The sequence below is a fragment of the Oncorhynchus mykiss genome, chromosome 6 (assembly GCF_013265735.2).
Source record: "Oncorhynchus mykiss isolate Arlee chromosome 6, USDA_OmykA_1.1, whole genome shotgun sequence".
In the NCBI taxonomy this organism is placed as follows: Eukaryota; Metazoa; Chordata; class Actinopteri; order Salmoniformes; family Salmonidae; genus Oncorhynchus; species Oncorhynchus mykiss.
In genome coordinates, this window is record NC_048570.1 from 79,771,503 (window position 1) to 79,788,822 (window position 17,320).

The 17,320-nt window shown below is 43.3% G+C and overlaps 1 protein-coding gene across 4 annotated transcripts in view; it reads right to left on the reverse strand.

Annotated features, from left to right (window-relative positions):
- LOC110526654 (transient receptor potential cation channel subfamily M member 7) overlaps positions 1-17,320 on the reverse strand; it is an 89,201-nt gene that overhangs the window by 36,037 nt on the left and 35,844 nt on the right. For 3 of the 4 annotated variants that reach the window (XM_036981029.1, XM_036981028.1, XM_036981030.1), the window contains exons 11-21: positions 15,297-15,397; positions 14,494-14,628; positions 14,232-14,285; positions 13,967-14,107; positions 13,654-13,788; positions 12,677-12,954; positions 12,091-12,319; positions 11,537-11,692; positions 10,003-10,146; positions 7,993-8,121; positions 7,394-7,645 (exon numbers count right to left, since the gene is read on the reverse strand). In XM_036981029.1, the coding sequence (XP_036836924.1) occupies positions 7,394-7,645; positions 7,993-8,121; positions 10,003-10,146; positions 11,537-11,692; positions 12,091-12,319; positions 12,677-12,954; positions 13,654-13,788; positions 13,967-14,107; positions 14,232-14,285; positions 14,494-14,628; positions 15,297-15,397 (1,754 nt within the window). Of the gene's footprint in view, positions 1-7,393; positions 7,646-7,992; positions 8,122-10,002; positions 10,147-11,536; positions 11,693-11,918; positions 11,967-12,090; positions 12,320-12,676; positions 12,955-13,653; positions 13,789-13,966; positions 14,108-14,231; positions 14,286-14,493; positions 14,629-15,296; positions 15,398-17,320 lie in introns of those variants that run through there. The other variant, XM_036981031.1, reaches the window with a different exon arrangement.

The window sequence follows — 17,320 nt, forward strand, 5'->3', positions numbered from 1 at the left end:
TGTAAAACATGTTGTTGATAGTAGACATTACTGCCACTATGTAAAGCATGTTGATACATAGGAGGTAACTGCCACTATGTTAAACATGTTGTTGATAGTAAACATTACTGCCACTATGTTAAACATGTTGTTGATAGTAGACATTACTGCCACTATGTAAAACATGTTGATATATAGAGGTAACTGCCACTATGTAAAACATGTTGTTATATATAGGTAACTGCCACTATGTAAAACATGTTGATATATAGAGGTAACTGCCACTATGTAAAACATGTTGATATATAGAGGTAACTGCCACTATGTAAAACATGTTGATATTTCGGAGGTAACTGACACTATGTAAAACATGTTGATATATAGGAGGTAACTGCCACTATGTAAAACATGTTGTTATATATAGGTAACTGCCACTATGTAAAACATGTTGATATATAGGAGGTAACTGCCACTATGTAAAACATGTTGTTATATAGGAGGTAACTGCCACTATGTAAAACATGTTGTTGATAGTAGACATTACTGCCACTATGTAAAACATGTTGATATATAGGAGGTAACTGCCACTATGTTAAACATGTTGTTGATAGTAGACATTACTGCCACTATGTAAAAACATGTTGATATATAGGAGGTAACTGCCACTATGTTAAACATGTTGTTGATAGTAAACATTACTGCCACTATGTAAAACATGTTGATATATAGAGGTAACTGCCACTATGTAAAACATGTTGTTATATAGAGGTAACTGCCACTATATAAAACATGTTGATATATAGAGGTAACTGCCACTATGTAAAACATGTTGATATATAGAGGTAACTGCCACTATGTAAAACATGTTGATATATAGAGGTAACTGCCACTATGTAAAACATGTTGTTGATAGTAAACATTACTGCCACTATGTAAAACATGTTGATATATAGGAGGTAACTGCCACTATGTAAAACATGTTGTTATATAGGAGGTAACTGCCACTATGTAAAACATGTTGTTGATAGTAAACATTACTGCCACTATGTAAAACATGTTGTTGATAGTAAACATTACTGCCACTATGTAAAACATGTTGTTGATAGTAAACATTACTGCCACTATGTAAAACATGTTGATATATAGAGGTAACTGCCACTATGTAAAACATGTTGATATATATATAGGTAACTGCCACTATGTAAAACATGTTGATATATAGAGGTAACTGCCACTATGTAAAACATGTTGATATATAGAGGTAACTGCCACTATGTAAAACATGTTGATATATAGAGGTAACTGCCACTATGTAAAACATGTTGATATATATAGGTAACTGCCACTATGTAAAACATGTTGTTGATAGTAAACATTACTGCCACTATGTAAAACATGTTGATATATATAGGTAACTGCCACTATGTAAAACATGTTGTTGATAGTAAACATTACTGCCACTATGTAAAACATGTTGATATATATAGGTAACTGCCACTATGTAAAACATGTTGATATATAGGAGGTAACTGCCACTATGTAAAACATGTTGATATATATAGGTAACTGCCACTATGTAAAAATATGTTGTTATAGATAGGTAACTGCCACTATGTAAAACATGTTGTTGATAGTAAACATTACTGCCACTATGTAAAACATGTTGATATATATAGGTAACTGCCACTATGTAAAACATGTTGTTATATAGGAGGTAACTGCCACTATGTAAAACATGTTGATATATAGAGGTAACTGCCACTATGTAAAACATGTTGTTGATAGTAAACATTACTGCCACTATGTAAAACATGTTGATATATAGGAGGTAACTGCCACTATGTAAAACATGTTGATATATAGAGGTAACTGCCAAATTAAAAGGAAACACTTGGGTAAATGAGGGATACAAAGTATATTGAAAGCAGGTGCTCCCACACAGGTGTGGTTCCTGAGTTAATTAAGCTATTAACATCCAAATAAAAATGCCCAGTTGCCAATTAGGGGTCTCAAAGGAGCATAGGGGGGGTTTAAAGGGTGTGTCTCAGTCACCAGATCTCAACCCAATTGAACATTAATGTGAGATTCTGGAACGGCACCTGAGTCAATGTTTTCCATCAACAAAACACCATTCTAGCTCCAACAGGACAGTAAAATCTAGAAATACAATACAGACACACCCCCCCCCCCCCCAAAAAAAAAAAAAAATCAGAAGGAGCAATATCAGAGTCCGGAAAATAAACAACTCCTCCCACTTCCCTCCTACCCTGGAGGGGAACCTGCCACCTATTGGTCACCACACACCTCATTCAATGTAATCAACCAGATCATGTCCACATGAGAGGCGGGGCTACCCCTTTAAAAACACCCCCACCTGCACTCATTAGCCTCTTTCAAACCAAACTAGCATGGAACCCTAGAGATGTGCTATTGACTGAAAACCATCTGATCAACCGTCACACATTACCTAAATAAAGTATTTAGTCAACCACCAATTGTGCAAGTTCTCCCACTTAAAAAGATGAGAGAGGCCTGTAATTTTCATCATAGGTACACTTCAACTATGACAGACAAAATTAGGAGAAAAAAATCCAGAAAATCTCACTGTAGGATTTTTAATGAATGTATTTGCAAATTATGGTGGAAAATAAGTATTTGGTCAATAACAAAAGTTTCTCTCAATACTTTGTTATATACCCTTTGTTGGCAATGACAGAGGTCAAACGTTTTCTGTAAGTCTTCGCAAGGTTTTCACACACTGTTGCTGGTATTTTGGCCCATTCCTCCATGCAGATCTCCTCTAGAGCAGTGATGTTTTGGGGCTGTTGCTGGGCAACACGGACTTTCAACTCCCTCCAAAGATTTTCTATGGGGTTGAGATCTGGAGACTGGCTAGGCCACTCCAGGACCTTGAAATGCTTCTTACGAAGCCACTCCTTCGTTGCCCGGGCGGTGTGTTTGGGATCATTGTCATGCTGAAAGACCCAGCCACGTTTAATATTCAATGCCCTTGCTGATGGAAGGAGGTTTTCACTCAAAATCTCACGATACATGGCCCCATTCATTCTTTCCTTTACACGGATCAGTCGTCCTGGTCCCTTTGCAGAAAAACAGCCCCAAAGCATGATGTTTCCACCCCCATGCTTCACAGTAGGTATGGTGGTCTTTGGATGCAACTCAGCATTCTTTGTCCTCCAAACACGACGAGTTGAGTTTTTACCAAAAAGTTATATTTTGGTTTCATCTGACCATATGACATTCTCCCAATCTTCTTCTGGATCATCCAAATGCTCTCTAGCAAACTTCAGAAGGGCCTGGACATGTACTGGCTTAAGCAGGGGGACACGTCTGGCACTACAGGATTTGAGTCCCTGGCGGCGTAGTGTGTTACTGATGGTAGGTTTTGTTACTTTGGTCCCAGCTCTCTGCAGGTCATTCACTAGGTCCCCCTGTGTGGTTCTGGGATTTTTGCTCACTGTTCTTGTGATAATTTTGACCCCACGGGGTGAGATCTTGCGTGGAGCCCCAGATCGAAGGAGATTATCAGTGGTCTTGTATGTCTTCCATTTCCTAATAATTGCTCCCACAGTTGATTTCTTCAAACCAAGCTGCTTACCTATTGCAGATTCAGTCTTCCCAGCCTGGTGCAGGTCTCCAATTTTGTTTCTGGTGTCCTTTGACAGCTCTTTGGTCTTGGCCATAGTGGAGTTTGGAGTGTGACAGTTTGAGGTTGTGGACAGGTGTCTTTTATACTGATAACAAGTTCAAACAGGTGCCATTAATACAGATAACGAGTGGAGGACAGAGTAGCCTCTTAAAGAAGTTACAGGTCTGTGAGAGCCAGAAATCTTGCTTGTTTGTAGGTGAACAAATACTTATTTTCTACCATAATTTGCAAATAAATTCATAAAAAATCGTAAAATGTGATTTTCTGGATTTTTTTCTTCTCATTTTGTCTGACATAGTTGAAGTGTGCCTATGATGAAAATTACAGGCCTCATCTTTTTAAGTGGGAGAACTTGCACAATTGGTGGCTGACTAAATACTTTTTTTGCCCCACTGTACATATAAAATGGGTAGAGCTCTCACTAAATTGATCACTAACCTTTTGAAGCTGAGCCATTTGCTCGTGCTCTGCTACGCAGCACAGTCATATCTGACTAAGATCATAACATGGTGTCAGAAGTGCTTCAACCTTGTCAAATATATACTACTTCAGAGAAAATACTGTTTCTTGAGGTTTGTCAGAGTTTAGAGTGATGAAAAGCAGCTAACTGTTCTCTTCATTGAGCAGAGCAGCCCAAGTGGAGCCGTTGCTATGGATACTTAGAGTACATGCAGAGTGAGATTTGCGCAGGGAGTGAGTGACAGAGACGAGCAGCTAATGGATTTACTAAACGGAAGAAGTTATTTCTGGTTTTGGGCAGGGCCGGCTCTTAATTTGGCAGAAGCAAATCGGGCTTGTAAGGCCTGAACGTCACGAGCATGGGTAGGGTTTGGACTTCAGATGAATGCCTGTGCAGGGCTCTAAAGGTGGATAAAAACAGTATGTAAACAGTGTTAAAGTGACTAGTGTTCAATGTCTCTATATGTTGGTGTTTTCTTTATTTTGGCAGTTACCTGTACATTGTCAGCTCTATACATAATATAAATGTAATCGTAATAGACAATTGAATTGACAACTCCATTGTAAAAATATTGACATTATCATCACTATATAAAATATGTTGATGTACATAATCCCTGATATATAAAACATTTAGATATAAATTGAAATGTTAGCATTGAAACGCCAGCCACCCTAGTCGACTGTTCTCTCTGCTACCGCACGGCAAGCGGTACCGGAGCGCCAGGTCGAGGTCCAAAAGGCTTCTTAACAGCTTCCCCCACCAAGCCATAAGACTCCTGAACAGCTAATCAAAGGGCTACCCAGACCCCTCTTTATGCTGCTGCTACTCTCAGTTTATAATCTATGCACAGGCACTTTAACTCTACCTACATGCACATAAAAAAAAGAAACGTCCCTTTTCAGGACCCTTCACAGATCTTCATTGTAAAGGTTTAAACACTGTTTCCCATGCTTGTTCAATGAACCATAAACAATTAATGAACAAGCGCCTGTGGAATGGTCGTTAAGACACTAACAACTTACAGACGGTAGGCAATTAAGGTCACAGTTATAAAAACTTAGGACACTAAAAGAGGCCTTTCTACTGACTGAAAAACACCAAAAGAAAGATGCCCCGGTCCCTGCTCATCGTGCCTTAGGCATGCTGCAAGGAGGCATGAGGACTACAGATGTGGCCAGGGCAATAAATTGCAATGTCGGTACTATGAGACGCCTAAGACAGAGCTACAGGGAGACAGGACCGACATCTGATCGGCCTCGCAGTGACAGACCACGTGTAACAACACCTGCACAGGATCGGTACATCCGAACATCACACCTGCGGGACAGGTACAGGATGGCAACAACAACTGTCCGAGTTACACCAGGAACACACAATCCTTCCATTAGTGCTCAGACTGTCCGCAATAGGCTGGACTGAGGGCTTGTAGGTCTGTTGTAAGGAAGGTCCTCACCAGACATCACCGGCAACAACGTCGCCTACGGGCACAAACCCACTGTCGCTGGACCAGATAGGCCTGGCAAAAAGTGATTGTCACTGACGAGTCACGGTTTTGTCTCACCAGGGGTGATGGTCGGATTTGCGTTTATCGTCGAAGGAATGCGTGTTACACCGAGGCCTGTACTCTGGAGCGGGATCGATTTGGAGGTGGAGGGTCCGTTATGGTCTGGGACGGTGTGTCACAGCATCATCGGACTGAGCTTGTTGTCATTGCAGGCAATCTCAACGCTGTGCGTTACAGGGAAGACATCCTCCTCATGTGGTACTCTTCCTGCAGGCTCATCCTGAAATGACCCTCCAAGCATGACAATGCCACCAACCACACTGCTCGTTCTGTGTGTGATTTCATGCAGGACAGAAATGTCAGTGTTCTGCCATGGCCAGCGAAGAGCCCGGATCTCAATCCCATTGAGCAAGTCTGGAACCTGTTGGATCGGAGGGTGAGGGCCATTCCCCCCAGAAATGTCTGGGAACTTGCAGGTGCCTTGGTGGAAGAGTGGGGTAACATCTCACAGCAAGAACTGGCAACTCTGGTGAGGAGGAGATGCACTGCAGTACTAAATGCAGCTGGTGGCCACACCAGATACTGACTGTTACTTTTCATTTTGACCACCCCTTTGTTCAGGGACACATTACTCAATTTCTGTTAGTCACATGTCTGTGGAACTTGTTCAGTTTATGTCTCAGTTGTTGAATCTTGTTATGTTCATACAAATATTTATACATGTTAAGTTTTCTGAAAATAAAAGCAGTTGACAGTGCGATGATGTTTCTTTTTTTGTTTATTACCTCAATTAACCGGTGCCCATTGACTCATTACCGGTACCCCCTGTATAAAGGCTCCACATTGACTCTGTACCGGTACCCCCTGTATAAAGGCTCCACATTGACTCTGTACCGGTACCCCCTGTATAAAGGCTCCACATTGACTCTGTACTGTTACCCCCTGTATAATGCCTCCACATTGACTCTGTACTGTTACCCCCTGTATAAAGCCTCCACATTGACTCTGTACCGGTACCCCCTGTATAAAGCCTCCACATTGACTCTGTATTGGTACTCCCTGTATAAAGCCTCCACATTGACTCTGTATTGGTACTCCCTGTATAAAGCCTCCACATTGACTCTGTATTGGTACTCCCTGTATAAAGCCTCCACATTGACTCTGTATTGGTACTCCCTGTATAAAGCCTCCACATTGACTCTGTATTGGTACTCCCTGTATAAAGCCTCCACATTGACTCTGTATTGGTACTCCCTGTATATAGCATCCACATTGACTCTGTATTGGTACTCCCTGTATAAAGCCTCCACATTGACTCTGTATTGGTACTCCCTGTATAAAGCCTCCACATTGACTCTGTATTGGTACTCCCTGTATAAAGCCTCCACATTGACTCTGTATTGGTACTCCCTGTATAAAGCCTCCACATTGACTCTGTATTGGTACTCCCTGTTTAAAGCCTCCACATTGACTCTGTATTGGTACTCCCTGTATAAAGCCTCCACATTGACTCTGTATTGGTACTCCCTGTATAAAGCCTCGCTGTTGTTATTTCACTGCTGCCGTTTAATTATTTGTTACTTGAATTTCCTTTTTTTCTACTTATCCATTTTTCTTCTTAACTTCTTAAAGCATTGTTGATTAAGGGCTCGTAAGTAAGCATTTCACTGTAAGGTCTACACCTGTTGTATTCGGCGCATGTGACAAATACAATTTGATTTGACACAGTTGAAGAACGAATTTGGATTAGTAAAGCATTAGGGGAAAAAAGAACACTCACCATTTTACCGATCATCATCACATACGGTCCTGCTTGCTGGTTGACTGCCAGAATATCTAGGAGTCTCACGTACCAGAAGATGATATTCAAGCAATACACAGTCCGGCCTGGGACAAGCACATCCTCTCCTCCGATCCTCAATCCAAAGCCCACAAAGAAGGTGACAATAGCCAGGAAGTCTGAGAGGTTAAAATAGTCACTGAACCAGACTTTAACCTTCTGGCTAATCTTCCCAGCTTCAGACATAAACATCTACAAAGAAAGATACAGAACAGACAATAGGACATGAGTGCATCCAGTGACCTGAGAGCTCAAATCAAATCAACAATGGAAACATATTCTATCAACGTGAATGTGGACTCAGTACTTCTCTGTTTAAACTGTCACCTAGAAGAATGAGCTTGTTTAAAGCAAATTGAACTAAACTAAATGGTATTGAATCCTCTGAGAGACAAAGATAGCTGGGTAAGTGTCTTGTCCTTCTCATACAGTCATAGGGTCCAATCCAAATGGCAAAAGCAGTGCACTATATAGCAAATACGGTGCCAATTGGAACATAACCCTATTGATGTAGAGAGCAGGGAGCAGCATTAGCGTACCTCTCGTATCTTCTCAATGGCGGAGGTAAATATGTAGAGGATGACCACCCACTCTTGAGGAGACGGAAACTCGGGCATCCGGACCAGAACGACAAACGAGTAAAGCATCAGAAAACCCAGGTACGCCAGCTATCCAGGGGAAAACGCATACACACACACACACCTTTACACAAGCTATTATACAGACCCACAACACACACCTTTACATACCATACACAGGCTATTATATTGACCCACAACACACACCTTCACATACCATACACAGGCTATTATATTACCCACAATACACACCTTTACATACCATACACAGGCTATTATATTGACCCACAACACACACATTTACATACCATACACAGGCTATTATACAGACCCACAAACGTACATCAGCTAGCCAGGAGACACACACCACACACATACACCTTAAATTAGGGTTATCAAGATACCAGTACCGCGATACTAGGAAGTAAGGAAAAATGAAGCAGACTTAATTACTTGAGGAAAACAGTCCTAATGTTGGAAAATAACTGCCTTATGTTGTCACTGAGTCACATTTGTTTATTTAGCAATCAATAGCATACACGGTTGTACAACAGCACCACAGAGTGAAGTCTGCTTTGTGCTTGTTTTGGTATTGTAGTATTGTGATACTGGTATTGTAGTATTGTGATACCAGTATCGATACTGGTAACACACACACACACACACACACACACTAATACAGAAAGAACCAGGTAAGCGTAAAGCTGATTGAAAATGCTTCTTTATTGTTACTAAACCCTTGTCCAAGACAATGCCCAGGGCCCATATTTAAAAAGTGTCCCCCCCCCGTCCATATAATCTTATTTATTTAAAATCTATATCAACCCTTCTCAAACCTTTTCTCAGAGACCCCCAGATATTCCATGTATTTGAACTATTCCAGAACTAGCACACCCGAATCAACTAGTTAACTTATCATCAAGCCCTCGACCAGGTAAAACCGGTGTGCTAGTTTAGGGCCGTTAGAGGAGAGGTTTGAAAAAGTCTGATCTGTAGGGGTCATTATGACCTAAAAGGCTAAACTGATCCTATATCAGCAGTCCTACTTTGTTCCTGCTTTGTGACATACCCCCAGGTCTTTTTAGAGGTGAACACTGTGAGCCTGACTAGCGAAGCATGAAGTGAAGGAAACTACAGCATTCAACAACACCTCTCAGCCATTATACAGACCCCCCCCCCCCACCCTAGACATCAGTCATTCTAACTATGGCCCGGGGGTTAGGTAGGGTGTGTGTGGCTGTTGGAGGGCCGTGACTAAACTGAGACTGATCAGTGTGGGGATCAGTGCTGACGGGGGCAGGCAGGGTTATTATGTGGAGGCAGAGATCATGATGTGACAGACATGCAGTGAGAGATGGATCATTGTGTGGCAGGCAGCATAATTATGTTGATGTTGATTGTGGGGTAGATGAGCATTGATCTGGGTACAGCAGATATAGTTATGTTAAGGACTGTTCTACTGATGCTATCAGGACATGCAAATGAAGCCAGGGCACCTGGAACACCACCTGAGGGTACGTGTGTGTGTGTGTGTGTGTGTGTGTGTGTGTGTGTGAAGTATGCAGGGTGTGGGAGGTAGAGCTCTGGAAAAGTACACACACGCCCCAGCCTCCCTCGGTCCTCTCAACATGAACACGTTTCATGTCAGCCCTCCCTGGTCTCAGAGTACACACACTGGGCAAGTGGTGCTCAGTTTTAGACAATTATATTCTTTCTAAAAAGGGAAATCTCCACCCACCCGGGACACAATGCGATTCAAAATGAACTCATCCACACACACACACTGGGCAGGATACAGGAAATATCCCAGGAGGAGAAAGGAAACATCCCTTCCATTTAAGCTGCTTAGCGGCTCCACAGGGAAAACCTTGGTAGTCAGAACTCTGCTGTACCATTAAACATAGTAGGGCCCAGAGTGTCTGCTAGTCAGCTCACATGGAGGGGGTAGAGCCAGGGGCTAGGGATTCATACCGTGTTGAACCAGAATTTGACGATGGGGGCGTGGTAGAAGGCGTAGAACTTCCTGGTTAGAGGAAGTCTTCGGGAGCGGACCTGTGTCTCCGCCTCATCCTTCACCTCCACGTTGTCATCCGCCTTCGCCTCCTGGAACACATCCTGGAGAAGAATCATGTTTAATAACGCCTCTTTAATAGACTGTATAGACAGGTATATGTCCATATATATACATGCAGACTGAAAACAGACCACAGCACCAGAAATTAAGAAACCATGAATGAAGAGAGCACTGCAGTCCAACCCTCTCTCTCATATAGCTACCCCTCATAGCTAAATCCCAGGACCCTCATAGCTTCCCCTCATAGCTAAATCCCAGGACCCTCATAGCTACCCCTGATAGCTAAATCCCAGGACCCTCATAGCTTCCCCTCATAGCTAAACCCCGGGATCAGCATAGCTTCCCCTCATAGCTAAACCCCGGGATCAGCATAGCTTCTCCTCATAGCTAAATCCCAGGACCCTCATAGCTACCCCTCATAGCTAAACCCCAGGACCATCATAGCTTCCCCTCATAGCTAAATCCCAGGACCCTCATAGCTTCCCCTCATAGCTAAACCCCGGGATCATCATAGCTTCTCCTCATAGCTAAATCCCAGGACCCTCATAGCTTCCCCTCATAGCTAAATCCCAGGACCCTCATAGCTTCCCCTCATAGCTAAATCCCAGGACCCTCATAGCTTCCCCTCATAGCTAAACCCCGGGATCATCATAGCTTCTCCTCATAGCTAAATCCCAGGACCCTCATAGCTTCCCCTCATAGCTAAATCCCAGGACCCTCATAGCTTCCCCTCATAGCTAAATCCCAGGACCCTCATAGCTTCCCCTCATAGCTAAATCCCAGGACCCTCATAGCTACCCCTGATAGCTAAATCCCAGGACCCTCATAGCTTCCCCTCATAGCTAAACCCCGGGATCAGCATAGCTTCCCCTCATAGCTAAACCCCGGGATCAGCATAGCTTCTCCTCATAGCTAAATCCCAGGACCCTCATAGCTACCCCTCATAGCTAAACCCCAGGACCATCATAGCTTCCCCTCATAGCTAAATCCCAGGACCCTCATAGCTTCCCCTCATAGCTAAACCCCGGGATCATCATAGCTTCTCCTCATAGCTAAATCCCAGGACCCTCATAGCTTCCCCTCATAGCTAAATCCCAGGACCCTCATAGCTTCCCCTCATAGCTAAATCCCAGGACCCTCATAGCTTCCCCTCATAACTAAACCCCAGGATCATCATAGCTTCTCCTCATAGCTAAACCCCAGGACCCTCATAGCTTCCCCTCATAGCTAAACCCCGGGACCAGCATAGCTTCCCCTCATAGCTAAACCCCGGGATCATCATAGCTTCCCCTCATAGCTAAACCCCAGGACCCTCATAGCTAAATCCCAGGATCATCAGAATACCAGTAGCACCAGTGTACTTGCCAGAACAGACACAGTAAGATAAGAAAAGAAAACAGATGAGATGAACTCTGTCATATTGATTCTGACCATCTGTATGTTGTCGGTGGTGTTATGGAAGTTGTGTTCGCTGTCCTCCATGGTCATCTGATGGGCGTCCTGACTCTGAGGGATGTGGGACATCTCTGCCTTTGTCTTGTACTCCAACAGGAGGATTGCAGGAGGCACCAGGATACTGAGGATCACCTAGAGATATATACATTATTATATTTAGTTTTTAAATGTATTTATGTTTACTCAGGAGGGACCAGGATACTGAGGATCACCTAGAGATATATACATTATTATATTTAGTTTTTAAATATATTTATTGTATATGTTTATTTATGTTTACTCAGGAGGGACCAGGATACTGAGGATCACCTAGAGATATATACATTATTATATTTAGTTTTTAAATATATTTATTGTATATGTTTATTTATGTTTACTCAGGAGGGACCAGGATACTGAGGATCACCTGGAAAAACGTAATACATCTATAATAACCATCCAAGCACAGAGCCATGTGGAACACTATTGAGTGTGTGTGTGTGTGTGTGTATATATATATATATATACACTGCATTGCTGGGCAGTGTCACCTTGTACCAGGAGTTCTTCCTCATGTTGAGTCGTCCCATCCACATGTCTGACAGCAGCAGTTGGGTACAGGTGTGAGCCACAAAGGGTCGTAACCGCGACGACACGGCCAGCTTCAGACAGGTGCTGTTACTCCAGTTCTTCAGTTCGTAGGTCAGCAGTTTCATCGCCATGGTTTCATCCTGTCTGAATGACTGCTCCAGGAGGTCCACTGCTAGGGTGCCAAATTCACTATGAAATAATAATCATCATCAACCTTACATTACTCCAGACATCATCCCTCTGAACATGACACACACATACCACGGTATCAAACTCACTGAAAACACCTTCATTAACATCCTCATCAGTCACCACAACACAGCTCCTCATGGTCACTTGACTCACAAAAATAGTCTGATACATCACATACTAATACTCAGTAATACTCATACTTCAAGTAGCCTTGAGTATTAGTGACTACTAGTAGTAATGCATCATACTTGGAGTACTTAAAGTATTAGTATGTAATCTGTCACATATTATAGTAGTCTTGAGTATTAGTGAGGATTGAAGTGTCCTAGTTATTTGGTGTGTAATGTGTCATACTTGGAGTAGTCCTTGAGTTCCTGGGAGGTGTCGTCGACCACGTCACTCTTCTTGGCCTCATAGCCCATGGAGCGACAGAGTTTACAGGCCACCAGGGCCTTGGCCATGCTTTCCTCCCCATGCTGCCAGAAGAACAGAGACATCTTCTGCCTATTCATCAGGACGGCCCACATCAGCAGCTCATTGAACGGGTACGGGAACCTGCGTGTCTCTGGGTCATCGATGTCAACAATCTCCTCCTTGGCTTTTTTCTTGGACTGGTCTGTCGCCGACTCCAACTAAGAGGGAGAGGGGTGGGCGTCAAGAGGGCGATTTGAATAATCTGATGGCTCGGTTCTGTGGGTGTGTGTGTGTGTGTACACACCTTGGGTTTGTAGTGATTTGATTGATTTATTTCATTCATGCTCGCAGTCAACAAGAGTAATGCAGAATGCACAGTTACATTCAGACAATACTTCAAAAACAAGATACTACATTAAATAAAAAAAGAAATGACAGTTTAAAGTGTCACATTTTGTTATTAAAAAGTCTGATGGCAGATGTCAATGGTAGAATTTTTCAGCCCATTTTTCCTTGCGTTGATGCTGGACAGTTGGTTCTGGTTGCGGAGGACTCTGCCAGTACTCTCCCCTTCTCTGTGGTAGGAGATCCTGTAGACGGTGGTCAGGTTGGTGCATGTCAGTGATCAATCTTACTGCTGCTTGCTCTCTCCATGGCTGTAGTGGTGGAAGGGTCAGTGGGATGTCTCTGTTTGTTATTATCTTGCTTGTCCTTTCCTGTACCTTATCCAGTGCAGCTTGCTGCATCTTTGTGCAGCCTACCAGCAACACACTGTCATACTCCAGGCATGGTCAGATTACATTGGTTTAGATTTCCACAAGGTCATCAGTGGACAGGCTGTTTCTTGCCATCACACAAGTCACAGTGTGTTCTCAAATATGACTCTCCATGTTGTGCGTGTGTGTGTGTGTGTGTACCTTGGGTTTGTATGGCTGTGCAGTCTTGATGAAGTGGTTGTGCCTGGTCTTCTCCTTCTTGTCGGCCTGGATACTGAACGACTCTTGGCTCTTCCTCAGGTGGGACCCAGGCCCTGCAGAGTGGCGACCTGACCTCTGGAGAGAGACAGAGAAAAAGATAGAGAACAGTTTACTTTCACCATTACTCTAAATGAATCAATCAGTCAAAGATCAAAATAACCTGTGTGAACAATGACTTTAACCCTTGACCCTGAAGCGAACTGACGTTTTAACCTTTTATCTTCAACCCTTAACACTAACCGTTAACCCTTACCCTGCTGTTGCCATGGAGATTGTTGTAGATGATCCTGAAGCGTTTCCTGGTGTAGTTGCACCTGTAAGTCCCGCCCATCAGGTACTCTATCACCAGGCCAATGTCAATTAAGGTCATCTTGTAGTTAGGGGGGAGATTACCCTGGAAACAATTAGAGTCATAGTGAGCCATACTAATCAACAACACCATCATCATCATCAATTACTATTGTTCAAATTAATTCAAACTTTGACAATCAATGGTTGACAAGAAGTCAAAGATGCACCTGTTTGACATCCCTTACGAGGTTGAAGAGCGTGGGATTGGTAGGGGACTGTTTCTGGAACAGAAGAGACACAGATAAAAACACTATGCCCAGCAGGACCATGGATAAACAGACCGTTTAGAAATGATTTTGACAGAATACGAATCAAACGTTAGAATTGAGAAGTTGCACGTGTGATGAGAACAGTAAATGGTACCAGCATAGAGCCCTGTGGAGCATCATTACATGTATGTGTGTGAAATTGGTGAGCTGTGTGTGTTACCGTGTTGTATAGCTCCTCCAGCCGTGTGATGGTAAGGAACCTGTGCATGCTAACTCCATTCTCAATCAGGAGCTTCACAAACTCCACACGGTCCATCACTAAGGCATCCAGCATGGCCTGCTCCAACGAACCCACCTGCGCACACACACACACACCTCAACATGGATCCAACATTGACTGCACTAACAATGAATAAATACACCAGACCAGTTCAGATTAGTCAAAATAAACAGTCTTCCTGTAGCCTGTCCCTTGGGTCATATAGGACCACTGACTCTGGAGTGGCTAGCTTAGGAGATATTTGGGGTTTAAATGACATTTATTCCATTTAGGCTGATACTGATGAACAGCACGTTCATAATAGATGCAGTCTTGACAGACAGACAGCCAGCCACACAGACAGACAGAGAGCCAGCCACACAGACAGACAGAGAGCCAGCCACACAGACAGACAGAGAGCCAGCCACACAGACAGCCAGAGAGCCAGCCAGCCACACAGACAGACAGCCAGAGAGCCAGCCAGCCACACAGACAGACAGAAAGCCAGCCACACAGACAGACAGAAAGGCAGCCACACAGACAGACAGAAAGGCAGCCACACAGACAGACAGAAAGCCAGCCACACAGACAGACAGAAAGCCAGCCACACAGACAGACAGAAAGCCAGCCACACAGACAGACAGAAAGCCAGCCACACAGACAGACAGAAAGCCAGCCACACAGACAGACCGCCACATAAACAGAGAGAGCCAGCCAGCCAGAGAAAGAGCCGAAGAGAGCCAGCCAGCCACAGATCGACGTACCAGTAGCTGCTGTCCATAGACAAACACATGGTTCTTGGCGATGTCCACCCGGTCCCAGGCCAGAGTCAGAACCAGCTGGTCAAATGCAGACTCATTGGTGCCTGGAGGAGCAGCACACAAATTACATGTTATTGGTCACATGCGTCAAATACAACAGGTGTAGACTTTACAGGAAAATGCTCACCTACGAGCCCGTTCCCAACAATGCAGAGATAAAAAGACAAATATTAGCTAAATAAAAAGGAAATAGTAACAAACACATTAACGAGGCTATATACGAGGAGTACCAGTACTGAGTCAATGTGCAGGGGTACCAGGTAGTTTGTAGTATGTACATGTGGATAGGGTTAGAAGTGACTAGGTATCAGGATATATAATAAACAGTAGCAGCAGCGTAAGCACACACACAAACTAATTGCTAGGCAAAGCCACATTAATTGTGTGTTTCCTGTTGACTTAGCAGCAGGATTTAGAGAACAGGGCTGGGGAAGGACAATACAGAAACAACCATACAGAATAATACAGATGAATTACCATACTAAAATCACCACTACTGTTTTACACAGAACCATTTCCTAACATGGGATCCAATGTACACTCTAATCTACAGGATTTCCTTTTGGTAAAGTTTAAAGTTCAAGTTGTAAATCCTGATGTGGGAGACGGGACATTTCCATATCTACAAACATGTCTCTGTAACCTTACGGTTCATCTGATATGTTTATGGACGACATCTTAAAGTAACTGTCCAGAGAAAATCTCACGTTTAACAGCTCATAATCTGTTAACTCTAACACAAATCATACTCTTCCTATACTCATGTGACCAAAGCATAAAATACAGGAAAAAAACAACCTCTTCAAAAACACCACCTCAAAGTTGTATTTCAAACAGACCATTTCCTCATAGAGGACACGTCTCATATTTCCTCATAGAGGAGACTTCTCATTATCACCGAGCTGGCTCATTAGCTGATGTGGCTAAGAGGAAGGCATTAACGCTATGGACTGGCCCGCCCGTTCCCCAGACCTGAATCCAATTGAGCACATCTGGGACATCATGCCTCGCTCCATCCACCAACGCCACGTTGCACCACAGACTGTCCAGGAGTTCGTGGATGCTTTAGTCCAGGTCTGGGAGGAGATCCCTCAGGAGACCAGCTGCCACCTCATCAGGAGCATGCCCAGGCGTTGTAGGGAGGTCATACAGGCACGTGGAGGCCACACACACTACTGAGACTCATTTTGACTTGTTTTAAGGACATTACATCAAAGTTGGATCAGCCTGTAGTGTGGTTTTCCACTTTCATTTGGAGTGTAACTCAAAATCCAGACCTTCATGGGTTGATAAATTTGATTTCCATTGATAATTTGTGTGTGATTTTGTTGTCAGCACATTCAACTATGTAAAGAAAAAAGTATTTAATAAGAACATTTCATTCATTCAGATCTAGGATGTGTTATTTTAGTGTTCCCTTTATTTTTTTGAGCAGTGTAGGTCATATTTCATAGAAATCTGGAAACACTGGACAGCTATTTTAAAGGTATTTCCATATGCTTGTGTATGTATCCTTTAGGGTCGAATGAGCTATTGAGGCCTTCTATTGAGGATGTGTTCCTGGTGTACCAAGACTAATGCTGGTTTGACAGGCTTATATTTTCCTGCTGGCTGGGGATCTATTATGCTCAGTCAGAATGTCCTGAACTCTTAACTGACTGGACTGGTTCCTCTACTACGGGATCTACATAGCTGGTAGACAAGCTGCGTGGGGCGGACTTTGAACACATTCCTGCATTTGTCTGAACTTCTTATTCAATGACAGAAGACCACTGATAGATAGACACACAACTACTGAATACACAGGGACAGACTAGTTCATGTGAATACCTATCCTTTCAGAGCTCTCCTGCCCTCTGTGTTAGAGCCAGATCGGATAGAATAGAACAAAGAAAAGTGAGAAGAGGACAGCTTTATGTGTTGTGAGAATGGGGTCTCGGAGTGTCTAGCAATAAGCCCCTCTGAGA